The sequence below is a fragment of the Cavia porcellus genome, unplaced genomic scaffold (genome assembly GCF_034190915.1).
Source record: "Cavia porcellus strain 051 isolate PalLab524CR breed Dunkin Hartley unplaced genomic scaffold, mCavPor4.1 scaffold_33, whole genome shotgun sequence".
Classification (NCBI taxonomy): Eukaryota; Metazoa; Chordata; class Mammalia; order Rodentia; family Caviidae; genus Cavia; species Cavia porcellus.
The window spans coordinates 3,440,259-3,464,185 of NW_026947516.1; the positions used below are offsets into that span (position 1 = coordinate 3,440,259).

Consider the following 23,927-nt stretch of genomic DNA (forward strand, 5'->3'; position numbering starts at 1 on the left):
TGGAGATGGAAGAGGAGGAGATGGAGGAGGAGGAGATGGAGGAGGAGGAGATGGAGGAGATGGAGGAGATGGAGGAGGAGATGGAGGAGGAGGAGATGGAAGAGGAGGAGATGGAGGAGGAAGAGATGGAGGAGGAGGAGGAGATGGAGGAGGAGGAGGAATAGATGGAGGAGGAGATGGAGGAGGAGGAGATGGAGGAGGAAGAGATGGAGGAGGAGATGGAGGAGGAGGAGATGGAGGAGGAAGAGATGGAGGAGGAGGAGATGGAGGAGGAGGAGATGGAAGAGGAGATGGAGGAGAAGGAGATGGAAGAGGAGGAGGAGATGGAGGAGGAGGAGATGGAAGAGGAGGAGGAGATGGAGGAGGAGGAGGAGGAGGAGGAGGAGATGGAGAAGGAGGAGATGGAGGAGGAGATGGAGGAAGAGGAGATGGAAGAGGAGCAGATGGAGGAGGAATAGATGGAGGAGGAGGAGGAGGAGGAGGAGGAGATGGAGGAGGAGGAGATGGAGGAGGAGGAGATGGAGGAGGAAGAGATGGAGGAGGAGGAGGAGATGGAGGAGGAGGAGATGGAGGAGGAAGAGATGGAAGAGGAGGAGATGGAAGAGGAGATGGAGGAGAAGGAGATGGAAGAGGAGGAGGAGATGGAGGAGGAGGAGATGGAAGAGGAGGAGGAGATGGAGGAGGAGGAGATGGAAGAGGAGGAGGAGATGGAGGAGGAGGAGGAGATGGAGGAGGAGGAGATAGAGGAGGAGGTAGAGGAAGAAATCATGCCGGAGATGGAGGAGGAGGAGATGGAGGAGATGGAGGAGGAGAAGATAGAGGAGGAGGAGATAGAGGAGGAGGAGATGGAGGAGATGGAGGAGGAGGAGATAGAGGAGGAGGTAGAGGAAGAAATGATGCCGGAGATGGAGGAGGAGGAGATGGAGGAGGAGGATATAGAGGAGGAAGAGATGGAGGAGGAGGGGATGGAGGAGGAGGAGGAGATGGAGGAGATGGAGGAGGAGGAGGAGGAGGAGGAGGAGGAGGAGGAAGAGGAGGAGGAGATGGCACAGGAGATGGAGGAGGAGGAGATAGACAAGGTGATGGAGAAGGAGGAGATGGAAGAGGAGGAAAAGAAGAGGAGAGAGGGGGAGAAGCAAAAAAGGAAAAAATGGCAGAAAAAGAAGGAAGAGAAGGAAACAGAGGCAGACGGGGATGGGCGGGAGAGGAGGAAAGGGAGGGAGAGTCTGAATATAAATATTCATAAATGAGGTACTTGATACATAAGCTAACATATAACCTTCTGAAAAAACTTGATTATCCATGCAAATGAAATGTATAAAGCTAAATGGTCAAGGCTGTACTAGTACCAGAAATATAAACTTTTAATGGTTTAAATTAGATATATGTATGGATACAAGTATAGGCATACAAATAAAGACACGCATATTAAAGACATAGATACAAATAAATACACATGACCCAGGTGTGTCATACTTACAAAAGCTACAACGTTTAGGTCAAAGGTTGAACAGTTTGAGCTTTGCCTGGGTTACTTAGAGACTTAGTGATACTCTGCCTCAAAATAAAAAAGGAATGGGCGGCACTTCAGTCTGAAAACCTGGATTCCATCCCGAGCACCACAGAAAAGGCCAAGTGTGATAGAGATTTAGCCAAGATGTCATTACGATACAGCTGTAAATCAGAAAGTGTCACATGTATTACATCGGGCACACATAGCTGGGCCATGTATGCTGACTCAGATGAACATGTAGATGAATTAAAATCATCAATCTATGTTTAAAATATTCAGAAAGTTTCTGGAAGAAATTATATTTACAAGTTCTACAAAACTTCTGTACTTCCTGTAGCTAGAAATCTCCATAATATTTTTCTGCGTCAGTCAGAGTACCTTTCAAAAGCTCCTTCCCAAGGTTAGAGTTTGCTTTTAGGACTTATAGATAGAATGAATCCAGTTACAAGCATTCCAAAAATAATGCTCCTTAAGATGTAGCTAAGTGATAAGAGCCTGCATGCATATTAAAATTTTATACTAAAATATACCCTAACATTAAGAGGCTGAGCTCATCCTTTAAAATATTGCATTTGTGCAGTTATCAATAGGATTCTGGTGGAAGCTTGGTTGTTACTAAGTCCCTTCGATTTTAAGCTTATTTATGCAAAATTCACTAGGATGAGTTTGGTATGAAATAAATCCAAACATGTTCTCAAGTCGTGGGTGTGTGCTTTGGTTCTGCATAGCAAAGCTGTAGATTGTTCAGGGAAACATGACCCGAGACGATTTGAAGTTTGGCAGTCAGCTGAGATTTATGGATGGAACGTGGTGTTTTTGCAAGGTAAATATTTATAGCAGCACAATTCTTAATGGCTAAATCTGTGACATAGCCTCTGCATCCGTGGGGTACCAATGGATCCCCAAAAATATAGTGTTTCTAAAGAGTGGCGTTCCACTTTGACATGAAGAAGACTAAATGTGTCATTGGTAGAAGTGGATGCACGTAGAGACGACCATGTTAAATGACATGAGACACCAGCTTCCATACCGTACCTTCTCTTTTGCGAGAAATCTAAGGGAATGGAAGAATAAAAGGCAGACAATAGAAACTAAGGAGATAGAAAGTTTGCAAGTGACAGGGGGACTTGGAGGTGGAGGGAAAGCTTGTCAAGGTGAGGACTCCTTATGAGAAAAATGTACATCGTGCATTGCTCACAAACGTGTACCAATAAAAACAGGAAAGAAAGAAGAAAATGTTAGAAACAGAAAGATAAACACACCCCTGAAGGAGCTGAGAGTTTCTCCTTATGAGTCTTGTTTGTAGCTTTTTTTAAAAAATATTAAGGCTTCTCATTACCACCTTCAAAAAGAAAAGCTTTCATCATCATCAAAGGCATAGTGACAAACAACATCAGGTAGAAAAGATTTTTATGATAGTGCAGCATTGAATTTTATTACAAGTATCTATGTGGCTATACTGACATGAACGGATGAATGAAAAATAAACAAGGAAATAAATAAACGGCAGAGAAGAGAAAAATCTTCCTTAGTGGAAAATTCCACAGGATTATTTCCATGCTCCACAACCAAGAACTCAATGCCTCCTTTCATTTTGTGCCTCCCTAGTACACTGCACAATTCCAGGATGAAAAATCAGGATTGTAAAAAGTTCCTTTAAGGTTTCACTTATTTATGAAAAATCACAAGAATATGTATTTTTAGGCAAGGAGGCTCCACATAGGAGTTTAGCAAAGCACATTGCTGAGCAAGGCTAGGTGGATCATGGGAATATATCCTTGGGGACTCTGTCTGGACCCTGGTTTATGTCTGCTTCGCTCTTGGGTATCCAGGCTTCCCAGGTTCAATGAGAGAGCAGTTTTCTTCCACCACCCCCATCACCTCGGTAATCCTGCCATGGAGCAAACCAGCCATGGACTGCACCTTCCGAAACCATAACTCAAACCACTCTCTCCTTTAATTCTGTATGCGCCATGTTTATTTTCCAACAATGGGGAAACTGATCAATACAACATTGCTTAATCTTATGCATGAGCTATGGAAAGCCCTGAGGTGTACAGAAGGGAATAGAAATGTCAATGGGAGAAGGCTTCCTTGTGTTACTTTGGGCTCGTGAAAAGAAAAAAGAGTAACGAATGGCCTTGTAGGTATTTTGTACACTTGGTATTGCATCATGAGACTGTGTCCCCTCAAAACACAAATCCAAATCTGAAATTTCAAGCAGGTCCACCCCTGAAGATGAAGATATACTACGTATTCCTTAAAACTAGTATGATTAGTCATGGTTCGGTCAAAGATTGGAGACCAAAGAAACAGGAAAATGTAGTGTTTTGATGGTTTGGATGGTTTCCTGGAATGCAAAACCATGAGATAAAATCAGTGGATAAAGGTTGGTTAAATTTGATCCCTGCATGTATAAAACATGTCACAGTGGATAAATGCTGGTTAAATGTGATCCATGCATGTATAGAACATATCAAACATGGTATATACATACTCAAATATATAAATACATATTTATTTCTATTATATATGATACATAATTAAATGTGCATTTAAAAAACTAACAGTGATGAAATTCAAATAAAGTGAGTTGTATTGAATACTAATGTATCAATGTTGGCTCATGGGTTATGATAGAGAAACGATCCAAGAAGATGTCAGGTAGTTTTTGGGGGTATTAGAAGCTCTGTAGAACTTGCACAACTTTCCCATCAGATGATAACTGTGATAAAAATAAAACTGCCTTTAAAAAGAATATCAGACAGCCAGGATATAGCATCCCAAAGAAAAAGGACAAAATCAGTATTGTTGGCTCTACGGTTGCTGGAACCAAATATCCGAAGCCCACAATGAAAAGAAAAGGGGATTTAGTTTGGATCACCATACTTGTGTTCAGAAGGTTCAGTCCATGGCTGCCCTATCCAAGCCAGACACATCATAGCATGAACCAGACAGAGGGAGACAGAAAGAGTTAGAAAGAAACAAGCCACAGAGAAGACACTGCACCCAGGTTCATGTCTTCAAAGCCACTGCCTAAAACAAAATTGCATCTCCTGATAGGCATTCAGCTCTGAATTTATCAATTGGTTACCTCACCGATGAGGTTAGTACCTTCACAATCTAATCAGCTCTCCTGAAGTATTCTCATCCAAGTCACATGACAGCCCACAAGGAAATATTTTAGGAAATTAATCTCCATAATCCGTCAAGGAAGCAAATCACCTAGATACGAACCGTGATATTTCCTTTCAAATAAAACCAGCAAGTGCTTATATTTTAATCCTGCGGAATCAAAGCTGTGACGTATGGATGAATGTCAACAAAATAAAATTTTCACAGAACTCTCACTGAGGTAAGGAAGAGCTCGCTTCAAGTCAACTTATATCAATGTATCATGAAACAAAAAATAATAATAATCTAAAAGATGCATGATTGTGTCCATACAAACATCCTCATGTTCTTGATGGGAAATGTTCAAAACCAAAACAGTCAGTGCTATAGCAGTCCAATTGTTTGTTCAACGATACATAATTCTAAGGTAAATAAAAGTCCTTTCAATACTAACTATGTCATGAATAACATTCCAGGATGTTAAATGTTTATGAGGTATCGTATTTTCATAATGGGTGTATCATTGTGTTTGCTAAATATACACTAATTGTTTAACCAGTTAGAGGAAGTATTTCACATCACACAGGTCCGCGTTCCAAAAACTCTCCTCTCAAAAATAGAAAGGCTGAGGTGCGATTTGTTCATGCATGAACAAAATTTGGTCTATTCCTGGTATGATTGAAAATCCTCAGTCTGATTTTTGTAGTCTGATGGAAATTGATCATCATAAAATAAAATAAAATAGAATAAAAATATAGACCTCTCAAAGCCACTTTCTAGTTGAGAAACAGACAGGTCAAAGGCAGATCTTTCCCTCTAGTAAGGTTCTCACAAGCCAGCCTCTCCTGATTGAACCTCCAATCTACAGCCTGACTGTGTCTCTTCCTGTGTGAAGACCTCAGTGTGACCGTCCACCAGTATAAACATTCCCTGGCTTTCTTTGTCTTACATTTAATCCAAAAATAATAGATATTTATTTTTCTCCCAGGACTCCAAAGAGGATAGCAGAGTAACCTCCAGTTTTTGCATTGGTACAAGGCATGAACAAAGCCCTTTGCAGAGAAGGAAAAAATCTCTGAGAAAATGTTTTATGCTCCTAAAAACGCTCTGAAATAGAGCAAGCTGCACAAACAAAAACAACTATTCTACACTTCAAAAAGCGTGATCATGCTGGGTTCTCACTTACAGATGAAAGTATAGAATCAAGACAGAGGCACAAAAGGAAAAGTGTCTGACTCAGTCACACGTTAATTGAATAGCACCAGGAAACTTCTAGGTAGTAACAAGTTAGAGATCTTTTTCATTTTATGCTCTGCTCTTTTCGTTCAAAATAATTTACTTGCTTTAATTTCCATTGTACAACAGAGAAAGCTATGCTTCAAAATTGCAATAGTGAACTCTATGTTGGTCTTCTGATTTTGTAAACTCAAGAGTTGAGGAAAAATGTGTTATGTTAATAGCTGAAATTTTAAGTACTAAATCTCGTTAAAAGTTGTTATAAAGCATCGGCATAAATCACCAATGTTTTTTGTGACTCGGTTTCCCTGATTATAAAAGGAAAAACAGGTGATTGCTAAAATGCGTTTTTGAAAGATTCAGCAATTCGTGTTCCTGTGTTATTTTCTGGTCCTACAATGAGCACATCAACTAAACACACTTAAAGTTGAATATAGACAATCTATTCTCTGCATAACCACATTTTTACATTCCTGAATGGAAGGTGCTGAAAAGTGTTAACACAATGGTCCTCTTACACACAGAATTAATCCTGGCAGGATGGTGGGGCATATTTACTCTGTGACAATCACACATTCTCAGAATGACTCGGAGAGTTTGAAGGTTCTCAGTACTGAAATAATACATTCTCAAGGAGATGGAAATACTAATTACTTTGACTTGACGGTTGAATATTATGCACATGGATCAAACCACCTCATTGAGCCCTATTAATGTGTGCAAATATTATGTCAGTTAAACATAAAATTTGTTATAAAGGTAGTCACTTTTTTAATAAAAATAGAGGGTTTTTGTAACAACGGTAAGGAAAATGACAAATGCCTAATTTCCTGAAATCACCTTATAATGACCGAGATAGATGAACTTAAATAGCCAAATATTTATATAGTAGAGACCTGAGCACATTCCTCAAGGTGGAGAGAGGATTTTCCTCCCAGTGAAGTTGGCTTTCCAAGGATGGCAGCTCCCCAGGAGACAGAAGAGGGAGGGGAACAATCTGCCTTCCCCCCTGGCCTGCTCTGGGGTACGGGAACATCATTCTACAGCAGCTCCAAGAGGACATGTTGCTTCAGAGACATCACAGCATGGGGCGAATATCTCTGGGAGAGGATTCTGGTTGTTAAGTTCCCCTGTGAGCCCTCCCTCCTGACCCCAGCCTCCAGGGCTTCAGAGGTAGCAATGGCTCCTGTGTGGGAAAACCAACTGTCTTCCAAGCAGCACACCAGAGAGGTGCCCAGAGAGCGCTGACATTGGACAGCTTTTGGCTCCCCACACCACGGAGCCCCAGGTCCTCTGTGGACTGCTCTGGAGACCCAGGTTGTGGTGCTGAGCTCTCAGTGCAAAAGCATTTGTCCTGAGGAAAAGAGGCCACAGCTGACTTCTCTCCTGGAATTTCCTCGCCTATGAGTTATGTTCAAAGAAAGAAAATAGGGTCAGGGACTTAGCTCAGAGGCAGAAGTGCCTGCCTGGCAAGCACAAGGTTGTGGGTTTGATTCCCTATACCAAGAAAAACTAATTAATAAAAATAACAATAATAAACATAAACAGTTCACTTTGTGATTGAGAAACTTCCTCCTGAGAACTTTTAAAAAATATTGTCTAAGTATAAAAAATCATAATAAAAACTGAAGGATTAATAAGACCCAAAATGTATAATAGCCATTGTAATAATGAAAGAGAAATTGCTCTAAAGGATATAACTGCATGCATGTTTAAGTGTGCAGGATAGATACCCGCACTACTAAGTTTTTGTTATTTCAAAGAGTGGTTTGTGCTGTCATTGCTTGATCTTCCACATTTTATGCTTTGATTTTGTGACTTGAGCAACTACTTCTAAGACAACAATATGTAATTTATCAACTGGTGATTTCTTACTGTGTTTTTTGAAATTCTGCATGATTTTTACCCTTTTTTGCACTAAATAAAAAAAAAAAATAAGCATGCTGCCACGTTCAAACTTTAAGAGCCTGCATAAAAATACTTGTGTGCGCCACCGATTTTATTAAAATGTTTTCCATTTCCATCCGTCGCAGAATCATTCCGAAAATACGCATATATTTTTTTCCATCTCTAAATGTGACTGATAAGAGAGAAATCTCAGAGGTACGTTGTAGACATTTCAACTCATGCATACAGTGCATAAATGTCACATTCGTGTGCTCCTCCGGCATTGGGCAGTTCTTTGTATCGGGAATGTTCAAAATTATCTAAGTTACTTTGAAATAGAAAAGTCATTGGCGACCACCAAAGTGGCCCTACTACATTCCAGAATACTGAAAAACTCTCCGTCTATTAAACTGCCACTGATCATCATTGAACCATCCTGTGCTTGTTCGTGGTAACAAGTACTGGGACAGTATTCCTGACACCCTCTACCTAATGGTTAAATGGGGCTCAAGTTCTGGGGACTTGGTGATGGTTGGCTGGCTCCAGGGCAGGAGCAGCATGATGAAAGAATATGAGGAAAAATACTCAACAGCAGGCAGCCAGAAACAAAGAGAGAAGAAAAGAGAATGAGGAGGGATGGAGGGCACTGGATCCTACCGCAGTGACCCACCCCTGTATCCAGGAGCTAAGTCCTGATAGTAATCTGACTACAGAACTCATCCAGGGATGAACTGCCAATGGGTACCACACGCCATGACGCAATCACCTTCCAAACGTGTGAGATTTTGGGGGAAGGACATTTTCGGGGTGAACCACAGCAAATCCTCTCCAGTCCTCCCTCTCCTATCCAGCTCCCTGCTCTGTTAACAAGCACGCCAGTCACAATCTGTAAGAGAGCCGTTCTCCAGCACCTGCCCATGGTGGGAAGCAGGTGATGCTTGTGTTTCTGTGCCTGTCTTTTCCACAGGATGACACCGAGGAGCCTGTCCTGAGAGGACTCCGTGGTCTTGTGTTGGTAAATCATGATATCATTCTCCAGCTGCTCCTCCAAGGGGAATTTGCCAATCAAACTACAGATGCGTAAGCCACCAAGGCAGCCTGATGGGGTGTTTAGGTGCAGCCACGTGGGACATATAATTTTAACCCCGTGCTATGGTACTGCGTACTGTCGACCATGGACCTGCAGTGTCATGTCTGTGATGAGACAGTATTTTTCATCAGCTATGCCGGAGCCTACAATATAGTGGTTTACATGGTGGAAATTATCTCTGCCTCACTCTGCTTGTCTCTGCCTCTTGGATGGTTGCTCTGTTTCCTCTTAACTGTTTCTACATCTTTCTGTTCTATGTAACTATATATTCCCATGCTTAACTTCCTGTTGGCTTACACATTAGCACATAACCCCAAAACTTCCACAGCTACCAAAAAATATGCATCCAAGTAGAAATCACTTAAAAAATACAGCACGTTTGCTATACATCCACTATCGTATTCTAAATTTTTCTCTTTTACCCATAAGCTTCAGAAGTGCGTAAACTTCTAACACAGATAGATGTATGCATTTATTTATTTAGTACCAGGGATCAGGGATCAGAGATCAAACTCACAACTGCATGCTTGAAAGGTAGGCATTTATGCCACTGAGCTAAATCCCCTAGATGTATTTATTTATGGGACTGTGGATCTAACACAAGGCCTCCCTAGATTGATAAGTTTCCGAGACTGAGTTTGAATTTGAGATTGTCCTGCCTCAGCCTCTCAAGTGTACTAGGATTCCTAGTGTGCACCAGAAAAGCCAGCCAGCTATCCACCCTAAAGCACCCTCTGCAGATCAAAGAGCAAGCTACTAACTGAAGTCTGGGGCGTCGGGGGGGTGTGCTGTGGAAATGATTCTTTGGGATAAGCAGGGGGTTTTTTGAACAAAGATCATGACAAAATTTAACTGCTCTCATCACATGAATTGCTAGTTTTACAAACCAGTGTCAGCAGCCCACGTTTCCAAAGATGTTATCATTTAACAGAATATTATTGCTATTTGAAAATGATAAAATCAATGTAGTCCTTAATACCTGATAGAGTCCTATGTCCATAAATTAAAGAATTATGAATTTGCCTTTAAATATTGAAATGATTTATGAGCATAAAAGCCAACTATCACTTTTTAAACATTTAACATAATGTGTGAGAGAGAGTACACTAGTATTCTCCTGCAAATACACACTGGAATATACATTCTGAAAACACACACACACACACACACACACACACACACACACACACACTTATTTCTCATGACTCCTTTGGTAACCCTGACAAGGTAACTGCCTTCTCTCTGAGCTTCTCTTTCTGGTCTGTGTCAGTAAAACAGAAAAGGAATATTCTCCACATCGTGACGGGGTGAGTTTGAGTAAAACATCACAGAGGAGCTCAGGTTAGAGGCCATTTCTTCTCAAATTCTCTGTAAAGAAACCGATGGGTCTTCATGGGTCTGTTTTCAATGTAAAATTCAAAACAGGTCCCATCAAACGTATGAGGTCCGCCAAGAATATCTATCTGAGCAGGGAGATTCTGTAAGAAACGGTCCTTGAACGAAAAATAATTTTTCTTGTTTCCTACATTTATTTAATTTATGTTTGCACTGCACAATGACAGCATTCACCTTGGACAGTGGGTACATATGCTGATGGCATTGTAATCAGTTTTGTCTCTTATTCCCTATTCACAATTCCACATGCCGCCTTTCCACATCCATCAACTGCTAACATGTCTCTGGATATTTATTTAAAAACTCTCGATGAAGAATTTTCTTTTAAGACCATGGAATCTATGCCTTCTGCTTAAGCAATCCAGTCCCCTTTCATGAGCAACGTTATTTTCAAAGTTGTCTCACTATTTGAAAAGATCTCAAGCTGTAGAAAACTAAGATTATTCGAGAGACAGGGGAGCTTAAGATGATTAGGCATGACGCCATGGCCTTTTAGCTTAAAATATATCAAAATTCCTAGTACTGTTCCACAATGCTGAAATCTCTAAACATTGCTCATTGATTTTATGTACTTTTTTTTTTGAGAAAAAAAAAGCAAAACAGAAAAAAGGTAGAAATAACATGGAATTTAAAAAATAATAGTAAGATATCACTAGTTGATAAATTACATATTGTTATCTGAGAAGTAGTTGTTCATGCTGTAAAAATCAAAGCATAAAAAATGATCAAACAATGATAATATAAACCGTGGTGTTCGATGAACTAACAAAAACGTAATGGTGTGAGTATCTTGCACACTCAAACATGCATACAGTTATATCCTTTAGAGCACTTTCTTTCACTTTCATTATATTTTAGTAGCTATTCATTACCCCTTTCAGTATCTATTATACAATTTGGATCTTATTACTCTTTTAGTGTTTTATTATTTTTATACTAGAGAGACAATACGACATTGATAAATGTGAGTCTGATTTATTTCACTTAGGAAGATAGCCTCACGTTGCATCCATTTACCTATAAAAGCCTCAAAGTCGCCTCTTTGATTTTAAAAAGACAAAGCAAAATGGCTCTGCAATCATAGATGAAGGAAGAAAATCTTATGGGTTATCAATTTATTGCTCAACCAGAGCAAAATATGTTGTGCATTTGTTCATGGGATGTACTACATGGACAATCAAGTTGTAACTTTGGGTTCAAAACAGTTTTAATGTAACCAGTAAAACACACACACACACACACACACACACACACACACACACACACACATATAAATAGTTGTGAAAATGTTTCTGTGGCATTTTGAGTCTTCCTTTCATGTACTATTCCCTATTTTGTCTGGTCTTCTAGAGAATTTCTTTCATTCTTAAAAAATCTTTTATATATTCCTCAGATGCCATTAATGACTGAAGTAGAGGAGGAACTTCAAACAGGAAAGAAGGAAGGAAAGGGAGAAAAAAGAAAGAAATAGGAGGAAATAAAAGGATGGAGGACAAAGAGGCAGAAAAGGATGTGAGGAAAGAAATACAGTGCAGACCAGAAAAGAGGGAAAGGTGATTCATACCACAACTAGACACATGAGCAACGTACTTATGAATATTGAACATAAATGGCATTTTTAAAAGCATCAGATAGGTCTGATTCTCCTTTTTACTAGCAGCATTATATTTGCTTCCTGGTCTGCATCTAGTGTACAGAAAAAAGCTCAATAGAACCAAGGAATGAAGGAACATAGGCAAAGACCCACAACTGCTGGAATTCAGATACTGTTTTCCATCAATACGTAAGTATATCTTGGCTACCAAATTTGCTGCTCGCCAACTCAAGGAAGGAGCAGGCCAAGGGCTGCCATATTGATTTCTAGTCTTAAGCAAGGCCACAGAGTTGACGTAACTCCCCGTCACTTCCACAGAGGGAGAATGGACTTTTGTATGCCAACAAGACATCATCATCATCATCATCATCATCATCATCATCATCATTATCATAACCAGCACCACTAACACCACCTCCATCACTGATCAGTATCATCAATCAAACAGCACCATCACCAATACCACCAAGCCATCATCAATCCTTATCCCCCACCCCCATCATCACCAACATCACCATCAGTCATCCACACTGCACAACTTGGGCTTCGCTGATCCGCTGTGACCTTGACTACTGAGTCCTAAGCAACCTCAATGGCGCCTGCCTGGTCCTGTAGGAGCAGAACTAACTCATCTGTCCAGACAACAGCATTTTCCATCTTCTAATAGCCACTGATGGGAGATACTTGGATAGGTCACAAAAGCACACAGATTAATGAGTTATTCCACCAAGTAACACACAGCACGCTTGCCACCAGTTTGCCATTAATTCCTCTCAGTTTCCTCCAAATTTGTTGCCTGTGGACTATTAATACAGCTACCGAGGATCAGACTGGAAACTTTTTACATGTAACCCAGCTCCTTTTGCAAAATGCAGGTGAAAACTTACTTTTCATCACTTCCTGTCTGCCTCTTTATATATTTCATGCATCTATTCAAATACATATTATCACATATCTATACGAATCTTATCATGTATCTGTTTACATAATTTTATATATGTATAATTGCAATTTATGTATGTAAATAAATTGCTGGTGATGGGTTTTATAAATAACAGAAAATGCATAGGTTATACTTTGTATGAAATTTATTCCATCTAGCATATATTTTCTATATAATTCTATGTGGAAAAAGAATTATATATTCAAATGGACTGGATTTTACAGGCTTTTTAGTAAAGTTGACAGTCTGACTACTTGAGGTGATAAAGGTTAACATGGTTTGAGGCGAGTAGTCGAGATGTGTTACGGGCGTGTACCAACTCCGTAAGATAATCATAATCACAATATGTCATAAATATGAACTAATAAAAGAGAAATAAATAGTAATAAAATGAGTGTATGGACAAATTTTTAAATTCAGCTCAGTTAGATCATAAAGGCTAGCATGGGTGATGCCATGGGTTGGATCTCACTTATTGCAAATATTAATAATCAGCTCCTAGTAGTGGCTTTTGTGATGGAGTTTAAAAACTGTGTAGACACTGGGTCAATAAAATTACACAGAAATTATGCAATTTTTAAACTGGGTCAATAAAATTGTGCAAATGTATTGTATGCGATAGTGCCCAGAATTATGTAGAAAGACATACGTAGTAGAAATACAAAGCGCATCATGGATTTCTTCATCCATTACGTGAAGTATATACAAGTCCAACTCTATAAAGGTACATCTATGCAGTTATAAACACCTGACATGATTGCATGGAAACTTAGGAATATTACAGTATGAGGGGCTACATGTCTGTTTACATACAATATATAGTTAACCAGAATATACGATGAAAATTATCTGTATATAATTTGCAAACAGATATATCTTTTGCAAGTGGCCTCTCTTGCCTACACGGATCCGAGGATATGCTTTTCCCTCTATCAGCATATTTCTGTTTGCAGACCTAAGTGTGCTTGCTGTCCGGGAAAAGGATGCACGTGTGATTTTAAAGAAGTGTACATGGGCTAGAGGAAAGAAATATGATTGCAAATCTTTTGGTATGTGTTCCTTTCGGTGTTGGTAAAAGTTGGGATATTTTGAATATCCCACAGAGACTGCCAGAGGACAATGGAAATGACCTAAGAGAATACAGTGCAAATGACCAGTCCATGCTAAGCTTGAATTCAAAAGAGTGATGATTACCATAGAGAGACTAGGGGAAGCTTCCCAGTGTTTGTGGCTTTAAACATCCGTGTGTATTTTGCAAAGTTGGGTAGGCACGAGGTGGTGAGAACAGACTTTCAACTGGGCTACGAGGGGACTGACCCAAAGAAAGGTGTGACTCTTGTACCACGCACAGAACAGGCTGAAATCAGCAAGCTTCCACACAGAGAGCCAAGCGGGAGCCTTGCAACAAGGGTGGGATCTCATCACAGGTATCATATTCATCCTGTCATGGTCAACACAGGGAACAAAAGCATTGTGGGAAATACTTCTAAATTCAGAAGTGAATGATTTCAGGAAACATATAAACAGTAGGATATCTGTCCTGAAACGCATACATTCTGCTTATTAAGGTCTCGTTATTAGTGAATGTCTCCATTCTTAAAAGAAACACACACAGCAGTTACAGACAACTTCAGTAATAAACTCTCTTCTTCTTCTTCTTCTTCTTCTTCTTCTTCTTCTTCTTCTTCTTCTTCTTCTTCTTCTTCTTCTTCTCCTTCTCCTCCTCCATCTCATCCTCCTCCTCCTGCTCCTCCTCCTCCTCCTTCTTCTTCTTTTTCCTTCCTCCTTCTCTCCTTCTCTTTCTCTTTTTATTTCCTTTATTTCCCCCTTCCTTCTTTCCTTCCTTCCTATTTTTCTCTCTATCTTCCTTCTTTACTTCATATAAATATCCTTCCTTCCGTCTCTCCTGCACTAGGAATAAACCCAAGACTTTTGCAGGCACTGAGCTATACACCCAATCCCACCTTTAAAAAAAATTTTTTTTGAGACAGAGTATCAAGTATTGACACTGCTCAGGCTGAAATCAAATTCCCATTCTCCTGCCTCAGCTTACCAAGGGGCTGAGATTACAGATATGCACCATATCACCCGGCTGAATTCTTTAATACCAGGTAAGTTCAGTAAAAGATGAGCACATCAAAACAAAAGTAAATAGGGCTAGGGATACAGCTCTGTGGCACAAGTGCCCGCTTGGCAAGCGAGAGGCTATGAGTTCTAATCCTTGATACAAACATAAGAAAGAAAGAGAGAGAAAGGAAGGAAGGAAGGAAGGAAGGAAGGAAGGAAGGAAGGAAGGAAGAAAGAAAGAAAGAAAGAAAGAAAGAAAGAAAGAAAGAAAGAAAGAAAGAAACTAATGGAACAATATATTCCCTTCTGAAACCCTTGCATAGCTCTCATCTCTTGAGTTGAGATGAGTGAGGAAAACGTTGCATGCCAAACTGGCCTCCGGCTGTGTTTCCCTGAGTCTGCTGCTATGCACACTGGCTTTCTTATACATGTGATTTTGGATCATCTAGATAAATCTATCCAACAGATAAAATTTGCAAAAAAAAAAAAAAAAAAGTGCTTATTTTGATGAGTTTCCCTAACCCACTCACTTGGAAGGTTTATCAAGAAGTTTAAAAAAATCTGCAAAGTAATGAATCAAATCTGAATCTCCTGGGCTTCTCTTCTGTGCCTCTATTCCATAGTGGAAAGAACAGTTCCAAACTACAGGATCAGTAGCCGATGCTGACTCCAGAGCGATGTGATACCCTCATGCGGTCCATAGGGCCAAACATTGACGAGGTAGGATTATTTAACATGGAAGAGGATGCTTTGAGCCAATGCCAAGGGAAAACAAAAAGCTGCCCCCAAAGAACCTCTTCTCCTCGCTGGGAAAACATCAGCATTACTGCGGTGAATCAGTTTCCCTGATTTTTGTTCTTTCTGTAAAGGATCCAGACACAGATCGATTTAAAACAACCCCCGTTAATTTAATGAACTTCCATGCCAGACCAAGTTTCAGCCCTGAAAACGGTTTCATTTTGCAAATCAGGATTCCCTGGTCCCTGCCTTGAAAAAATACAATCTGTACTCAAAAAGACAAAGGCCAGCTTGATCTTGGGATTGACAGATGGGTCTAAAAGTCACATAGAGGTCATCGTCACCAATCTTAAAATGGCACGATGGCTGCTGCCAGTAATCACAGCTCTCCTGGAGGCTGAGGCAGGAGGATCCCAACTTCCACTTAGAGCAATCCTTAAAATAACATGGATTGGGGATGTGTATCACCGTAAAGGGCCTAGGTTCCAACAATCCCCAGGAACAAAGAAAGGAAATCATATATTTTGAGATATGAGGTTTTATTTTCCTTTGTACTTTCTCACCATTCAATCAGAGATCAACCCCTAAAACCAAAATTAGCAGCAATTTTAACATCACAAACTAAAAAGATCCATTTGTAAACGAGATTTACTTCCCAGTTGCTGTGTGACATGCCACTATTTATTTATAGAATACACAGTATGTTTAAAACAGACCAGGTGGGAGCCTGAATTATCTCCTCACCTTTCTGAATTTTATTAACACTGCCCCCAAATAAAATCTGTCTCTTTCAACTTGATTCCTTAATCAATGAGATTTTCAAAGTGTATTCTATCTCATCTGTTGCCTACGTTATGCTGGGATTGGACGTTTCTTCTTTGGAATAAGTCCAATAAAATTCCACCTCCAAAGTGTTTTTATATATTCATATTTAGATGAATATATAGAATATATGAATATATTCATGTTTAGACGAATATACAGACCTAGCTATATAAAGTCCTACAGATGAGATTTGTTACCATATATTTTCAAGAAATCAGAAGGAGTAGCATAAGAGGCTTTGTCCAAGGGAGAATTAAGAGTCTAAGAACATGAATGTACTGTGTCTTATTAGAAAGTAAAAATAAACCTGGTTTTACAATTGTGTTTTACACCCTAAAAGAACCTCTTTTCCTCTGAGGTAAGGAAGGGTGTTGTAAACAGTTAGAACAAGGCTCAGATCAAAGTCAGCACAGAATTTAAAGTCTTCACTGCCTTCATGGAGAAATAATGTATTTCAAGAACAAATTACATTATCAACCATCCTCAGACATCTAACTAAGGAAAGTTTCAAGTAATGGAATCCCAATTCCTATAAAAAATGGGTACACTGAAGCTCTTTGTCCCGTACCTGGGTGTTTACTTGTGTGCAAAAGAACTTTTCCATATTTTTGGTCAGAGGACAGAGGAAACCAGAATATTATAACGAGTTGTTGAAGAGACCCCTGCGTATCCTGAAAGCTATGCTATTTGCCAAATCAGACATACATGTGGCTTTGTGTGTAAATCCTACAGGAGGGTCCCACCAATTACTGCAAAGGGAACTTTAAAAGCCAAGTTCTCAGATACAGAAAATGCTTCATATTTCTGATCGTCCTATGTTCAGGGCTCAGAATTTATGATCTTGCAAATACATCGCTTTCTATTTGCTGGTGCCTTTAAGGACCTCAGGACATATGACTTATCTGTCTTTGTTAGCAATCAAGCACTTTACCAAGTAGCTTTTCCATGCTTAGATTTGATCAAAAATTAGCTGATCTTCTGGTTTTGAGGTCGGTGATTTGGCATTATCTTAGTTTTTAACAAATGCAAAGCCAAGCCAAGCACCTGAAAAGTACCACCCAAAAGGGGCTTATTTGTAAGTCCCCCACTGGAAAAGCATTCTGTCCTCAAGAAAGGAAGAAGAAAAAAAAAAAAAAACTCATTTTAAACTGGTGACTTGGAAACTCATGAAGTAATTTTCAAATGGTTACAGTTGGTCCTGATTATATCCTTACATGTCAAAGACCAAATATATATATATATATATATATATATATATATATATATATATATATAGCAGGAGATACATGTGTAGATAATTATATATATATCAGATATATGATACATTCATTTGTACACATAAATATTCACTCACTCTCTATTTGCTTGAGTAACACAGTTCTCTGAAGCACATCTGAGAAAATACCAATTTGCAGAAGTCTCAATGAAATTCCTATGTCTTTCATGGCACAAGGAATCTTAACACTCTTTTTTAATTTTCCTGGAAATGAGATTTCTCTGCTGCAACTCTGGCATCCTTAGCCAGGAGCCCCTCTCCTGTTCCATCTACCCAGGAGCATCTTTGCGAAGGATTCAGAGGCCAATTAAAGGCGTGATATAACTCTCCACTCTACAATGCGCCCCCCACAGAAAAAATGCAGATTTGCTGGCCATTGCGTCCCTCTTCCTGGCTCTGCCTCCTGAGCCTGGGTGCAAACCTGCTTCCCCTTTGCACGCTCCGAATCTGCTCGGATCGTCATCCCCAGAGCCCAGGCTTGTTCAGATGCTGGGCATTTAATTTCCAGCCTCCGAAGAGGTCCCTGTCAGAGCTGGCTTGGGAATGCATGTCCTGTTCTCCGCAGCACGCCTACACGGAGCTGCCATTCTGCCGTGTCAGGATAACTAGCGCTCTGTAAACTTTTTTTTTTTTCTTTTTTTTTCTTGGGTCTTTCCGAAACCCCCCACCCCGCCGAACTGCCACACACACACGCGCGCGCGCGCGAACACACACACACACACACACACACACACGCACGCACCAGCACCCCTAAATCACGGGAGACCGGATCCTAAGCTGGGATGCTGCGCGCATCCCACGTCACGCGAACAGGTCCTGGCATCGCTTCCCTGGGATGCAAACCTCGCCAACCACAGATCCCTGCACTGAAAAGTGCAGGAGAGGGACACAGCACCCTTGTCCCCCAACCACTCCAGTGACCAAATAGATTAATACATATATATATAACCGGAACGCTATCAAGTATCCATGCTACCATCTTGTGGATTCCACAGGCAAGAACAGCACCTGTTTCGTTCAGCAAACCCACCCCCCAACACACACCCCTACCCCCCCCCGCAGCCCACCATCACCCCCAAATATCTCCAGCTGGGTGCGGATGACAGAGGGGGATTCCCTCCTCCCTTCTGCTCACCCCACATCCGTCCGTGCCAGCGCGGGGTTGTATTCGGGACGCGCGCGCGCACCCAGCTCTGTCGCAAGCTGCAAGCTCCCGGGCTCCCTGCGCCCAGCCACCGCGCACGACAGGGGACGATGCTGACGCCTCCTCCCAGCAGCACCCCCCACGCACCCCCTCCACCGCCAGCAGCAGCGTCCAGCGCACCCCCTCCCACCCACACACATAGACAGACACACGCGCAGATCCGGCCTCCTCACCCCAGACAGGTTAGCACTGGGTTCCAAAAATAAACACAAAAGAGGCCCACACCCCGCCCGCCGCTCGCTTTGGAGGAAGCAGCCAGAGGAGAAGGGGAGGGGGGTGCGCGAAAGGCCGCATCCAAAAAAAAAAAAAAATCCTTTGGGGAAGGGGAGGGGGTGATGCAGAAGGCGACCTCTGTGCGCGCCCCTCGCCTTTCCAAGCGGGACATCGGTTTCCAGGGAGCTCTTACCAAACCGCGGTGCTGGGATGAGCTGGGGGTGAGGAGTTGGAGGAGGTTGGGGTGACCCCCCAGCCCCCCCTTCCACACACACACACACACCGGCTCCTGCCCCCGCCGCTCCGGGAAGAAAGGGCACTGTGTCTGGCTGGCTGCAGGCACCGGAGTCGTGCGCCCTGGTCCAGGGGTGCGCGGGCAGCCGGGCTGTTCCGGGGTGGGGGTGCAAGAAGAGCGCAAAACCTGGCTTCGGGGGTGGGAGGGGTGGAGGGACGGCGGGAGACCCCCTAAAACCCCCTGGTTCCTCCAGCCATGAAAAAACCGGGGCAGATATTGGGGGGGCAGGGGCGCAGGGGGTGCTCAGCAGACTGAAAGACGCGAGAGCTCCCCGTGGCGCGTTGGAGACCGGGAGGGGGGGCAGCCTAGGGGTGCAGGGCCTCAGCTCCCACAGCAGTGCCCCCCAAGCCCCGCAGCCAAATGCCACCTCCCTGTTTTCTCCCTCTGTCCTCTCCTTTCTCCCCCAGCCCCCCACCCCACCCCTCCAGCTTGCCCGGTTAGCCCTCCCCCGGAGTACGTTGCAGGGTGCAGGACGGGGCGCCCCCACATCAGTCAGCCCCTGAGTCAAGTTCTCTAGCTCTCCCGGAGGTCTCTCTCTCTGGACCATGACCCCCCACCTCCTTCCCCAAGGCTCCTCAAGCCAGCCAGCCTTGAAACAGAGAGACTCCAGCTGCGCAGGAATTGGGGGGCCTGGAGGAGGGGGTGCAGTGGGCCTGAGGAAAAGGATCTGGGGAGAAAGGAGGACCAGTGTGAAAAGAGCACTAGGGAATGGCTCCGGGCTGGGGGTGCTGTGGGTTGTGCTGTTGGCCATGATCATGGGGGGGGGGTCGGTGGACACCCTCTGTTCCCGCTCCAGCCTTAGGGACCGGTCGATCCTGCTCCCCATGACCAGGACGGAAAGGTACTTGGCTGCAGGTAGCAGCTGGGGACCTGGTTCCCCTGAGACCTGGACCAGGGTGCCTGGCCTTAAAACCTTTCCCGTTACCAACTTTTCTGTTTTCTCTGCAAAAGCTGAAGGGATTTTTCCCCCCGCTTCAGGCTGCAGCCAGCGTTTGGCCCCGGCACAGGCCTGGCCCGACGGAAAAGCTCCCAGAGAAAACAGCCCAGCAGCGCTGCTCACACAGCGGCAGCCCCTGCATGCTCTTCCTCCACCCAGACGCACACACAGAGGAAAAGAGGTGCGGGCATCCGCGCCCCGTCTTCACAGATGCGGCCAGCGCTAAGCCTCCAAGATGGGGTCTATGCCTGAGGTCTCCAAGAGCACCACAGGGCGCCCCACAGCTCCCCAGCAGCTCGACCAGGCCCAAATCAATCAAGTGCGTTATTGCCAGCCTCACACAGACCTTCCTCTCATCAGAGGCAGCAGATGAAGCAGGAAAAAAATCGCTTAAAGCAAAGCCAGCCAAGCCTGTTTATCCGGTTTCTCTCCGGTTACCCCTCAAGCTCCCCCCAGCAAAGAAAAGCACCCCGGGTGGTCGTAATTGACTCTTTTTCTTTGGAAGGAAGCGAGGGAGAGACAGAGAGGGAGGGAGACACAGAGACAGAGATGGAGTAAGAGATAGACCCAGATGGAGAGACAGAAATACAGACAGAGACTGGGGGGGGGGGGGCACACTGGGATGCCCACAGTTTGATCAACTCCAGCCTTGAGGATTAGTCTTGCTTTGCAGGGAACTGACTCTATCCTTACTGCAGATAGATAATTTCTCTCTCTCTCTCTCTCTCTCTCTCTCTCTCTCTCTCTCTCTCTCTCTCTCTGTTTATACATACGGAAGGCAGCGTTACTTTATAAACACGCCACATACTCTTCCACCTTACCCCAGCTGATGGCAGCAAATGGTCCCTATAACCCCCCCCAACATCTTAAAAAAAAAACACTCAGAATAAAATGAGATGTCTCTGGAGCAGAATGCACGCAGCTCACAGCACATGACGGGCTGCACATAGATGTCCACACACCCACCCGCCCTCCCAGCCTCCCACCCTGCAGACACGGAGTGGCTGGTAGAAGGAGAGGAAAAAAAAAAAAAAGTCTTGCCCAAATTTTACCAAACCGAAGGCAGAAAATAAACAGAGAAATAAATAAATAAAAGAGATGCACGCCAGACTAAGGGGGGGGGACCAAATGTCTCCAGCATCGTCACCTTTTGGAAGGGAGAAATAGCAGAGACAGAGACAGAGACAGAGACAGAGACAGAGAGAGAGAGAGAGAGAGAGAGAGAGAGAAGGTTAATGATAACCCAGAGACATCCTCGCATCGTGCCTACCTGAGCCAGCGTGAAGCTACATCGGTGGCCAGACTGCGCTGTACTCATCCAGATTTTTCCAGGGACCGGAGCCCAGCAGGAGGGTGATTCAGGAGGTTACCACACACCAGCCGGGCTTGCTTATCCAAAGGAATGTAAGGACAGGGAGACCACCGTCAGAGGGAAATGAGCTGCTTATGTTCTCCAAAGTCAGTGGCCAGCAAGAGAAAAATAAAAATCAAGAAGCACAAGAAGATCGAAGAAGATGAAGAAGAGGAAAAATTGTTTTAAAAGACGTCAGAATCAGCGCAGGAAGGAGCCAGCCAGCGGCTGAATAAGAGCTCTGGGCTTGGAGACAGAGATGGGAGAGCAAGCCGGCTTTGCAAGAAAAAAGAGAGATTGAGAAGCCAGGTCCTGCTGTCTCCGGAGCTCTCCCTCTGCTATTGGACCAAACTGAATGAAATTTACAAAGCCAGCAGCCAATAGATCTCCGCCGTGGGGCCCATCACTACAGAAAGCTCTTACACAGCTACAACCTATGCAAAGAGCAGCTAATCCCAGTGCAAAGCCTCTGTGACACAGAGCCCCGGCTGCCAGGGTGGGAGCACAGGGCACACACCGGCCACCATGCTACCAGTGCACAGGCAGGTATCCTCCTGGGCTGCCTGGGGATCTTCGCAAACCCTGGACATCAAACAGGCTGCTGCGGGAGTAGCCCACATCTTTAACTCTTTAAGGTCTTTCGCCCAGGGATTCGAGGATGGGGGAAGCACCATTGCTCCAGGCGCTGGGTTACTGGGACTGTATCCTGAGGAGAAACAGCCATGTCCAAATTACTGGTATGAAATTACTGGTGTCCAGGTGACGACTGTAAAGTGGGGCTTGCTTTTGTGTGGTGTGTGTGTGTGTGTGTGTGGTGTGGTGTGTATGTGTATGTGTGTGTTCTCTCTCTCTCTCTCTCTCTCTCTCTCTCTCTCTCTCTCTCTCTCTCTCTGTGATATACTCAGGGTTTTGATGAAAACATTTCAGCGATCTTTGTGATGCAGCCATCAGACTGAAATATCTTTAATGCACTCTGAAGTTGAAGAAATGTCTCCCTCCTGGCCACAGTTCCTCGTGAAGCCATGGAAGCTTGTGTTCGAAGTTTGGTCACAAGTGAGGCCACGTCTGAAGTTCTTATTTGATAAATCAGACATCAGCAGACAACTTCCTGAAGGGTTCGAGAGGCAGCTATGTGGGGGTGTGCTTGCAGAGCCTGTGTGTGAGGGCCTGGTTTCATTCACCAACAAAACATACACACACACACACACACACACACACACACACACACACACATATGCAAAATTATAATCATACTGTTATTTGAAATTGAACAAAAATTTTTCAGTTAGATTGGTTGGGTTCTAGTCACTCACGAGCTTAGTTGTATATTTCAGCATTTTTTTTTCTCTATTGCTATCTCTGCAACACAAAGATAAAATTTTCCCTCTCATCGTATATCACAGTAGTCTGTGCCTGTGTTTATAGCGACACCACTCATAACAGTGAAAATCAAGAAGCACCCTAAATGTCCATGGATGGAGGAGAGGATGAGGAAAGTTGTTTTACACACAAATGGAGTACTAGTCTCCCAGAAAGAAAGATACACTTGAGTCATCTGTAGGAACATGCGTGCAACTTGAGACCATAATAAAGGGAAGTTAATTAGACACACAAACTTTAGTATCCCATGCTTTGATTCTCTTACATGAGAAGCACAAGTTATCAACAGACGGAAAAATACAAGATAATAGCAACTAGGGAGAGAGATCTTTGAGAAATGGAAAGGAAGCAAAAGAATTAGGGTGTGTTCTGCCCACCCACCAAATGCACACAGAGAATGTAAACAGGATGTGGTGAAAAACAAGACTGATAATAAATAAAGACGACATTTCACCGTGTGATGATTCCTTGAGTTGTTATAGGAAGTGGGTCTCAAGAAGTGAAAATAAATATTCGTTGACCTCAAATGTTTTGGGTTTTTTTTTTTTTTTACAGTTTATTAATTCATTTATGGAGGAAAAAAGTCATCTGCTCTGCATACAGGATGCCCTCCTGGTTTGGCCATTAATCTAAGCATTGCAGGAGCACTGGGTGTGATGGTATCATTGACGTTTCCTCTCAAAGCTCTTGAAAGGATGATCGTTGGACACTTGGGTCATTTGGGTGTGTGTTTAGGGATACCAAGTTAGTGGGCACAATTTCCACAAAAGCCTTATCCTGGATAAATTTACCTTGTTTACACGTTGGTCGTATTCTCTGAACCTTAGTAAACAGAATCAGAGTTGGGGCTGGGGATTCAGCTCAGTGGC

At 43.0% G+C, this 23,927-nt stretch overlaps 2 protein-coding genes across 5 annotated transcripts in view; one reads left to right on the forward strand and one right to left on the reverse strand.

Moving 5' to 3' along the window:
• The window catches only part of Nlgn4x (neuroligin 4 X-linked), a 360,846-nt gene extending 338,713 nt beyond the window's left edge, over window positions 1-22,133 (reverse strand). Inside the window, exon 1 of one of the 4 annotated variants that reach the window (XM_063242985.1) lies at window positions 21,598-22,133. The gene's annotated coding sequence lies outside the window, so the exon portion shown is untranslated. Of the gene's footprint in view, window positions 1-18,813; window positions 18,959-19,288; window positions 19,491-21,148; window positions 21,167-21,597 lie in introns of those variants that run through there. The other 3 variants (XM_063242988.1, XM_063242987.1, XM_063242986.1) reach the window with 3 other exon arrangements.
• Window positions 18,864-23,585, forward strand: LOC134474585 (uncharacterized). The gene is made up of 2 exons (XM_063242989.1): window positions 18,864-19,064; window positions 20,369-23,585. The coding sequence occupies exons 1-2, from the start codon at window positions 18,933-18,935 to the stop codon at window positions 20,813-20,815; spliced, it is 579 nt and encodes a 192-aa protein (XP_063099059.1). The 5' UTR covers window positions 18,864-18,932; the 3' UTR covers window positions 20,816-23,585.
• Window positions 23,586-23,927: the final 342 nt, after the last annotated feature.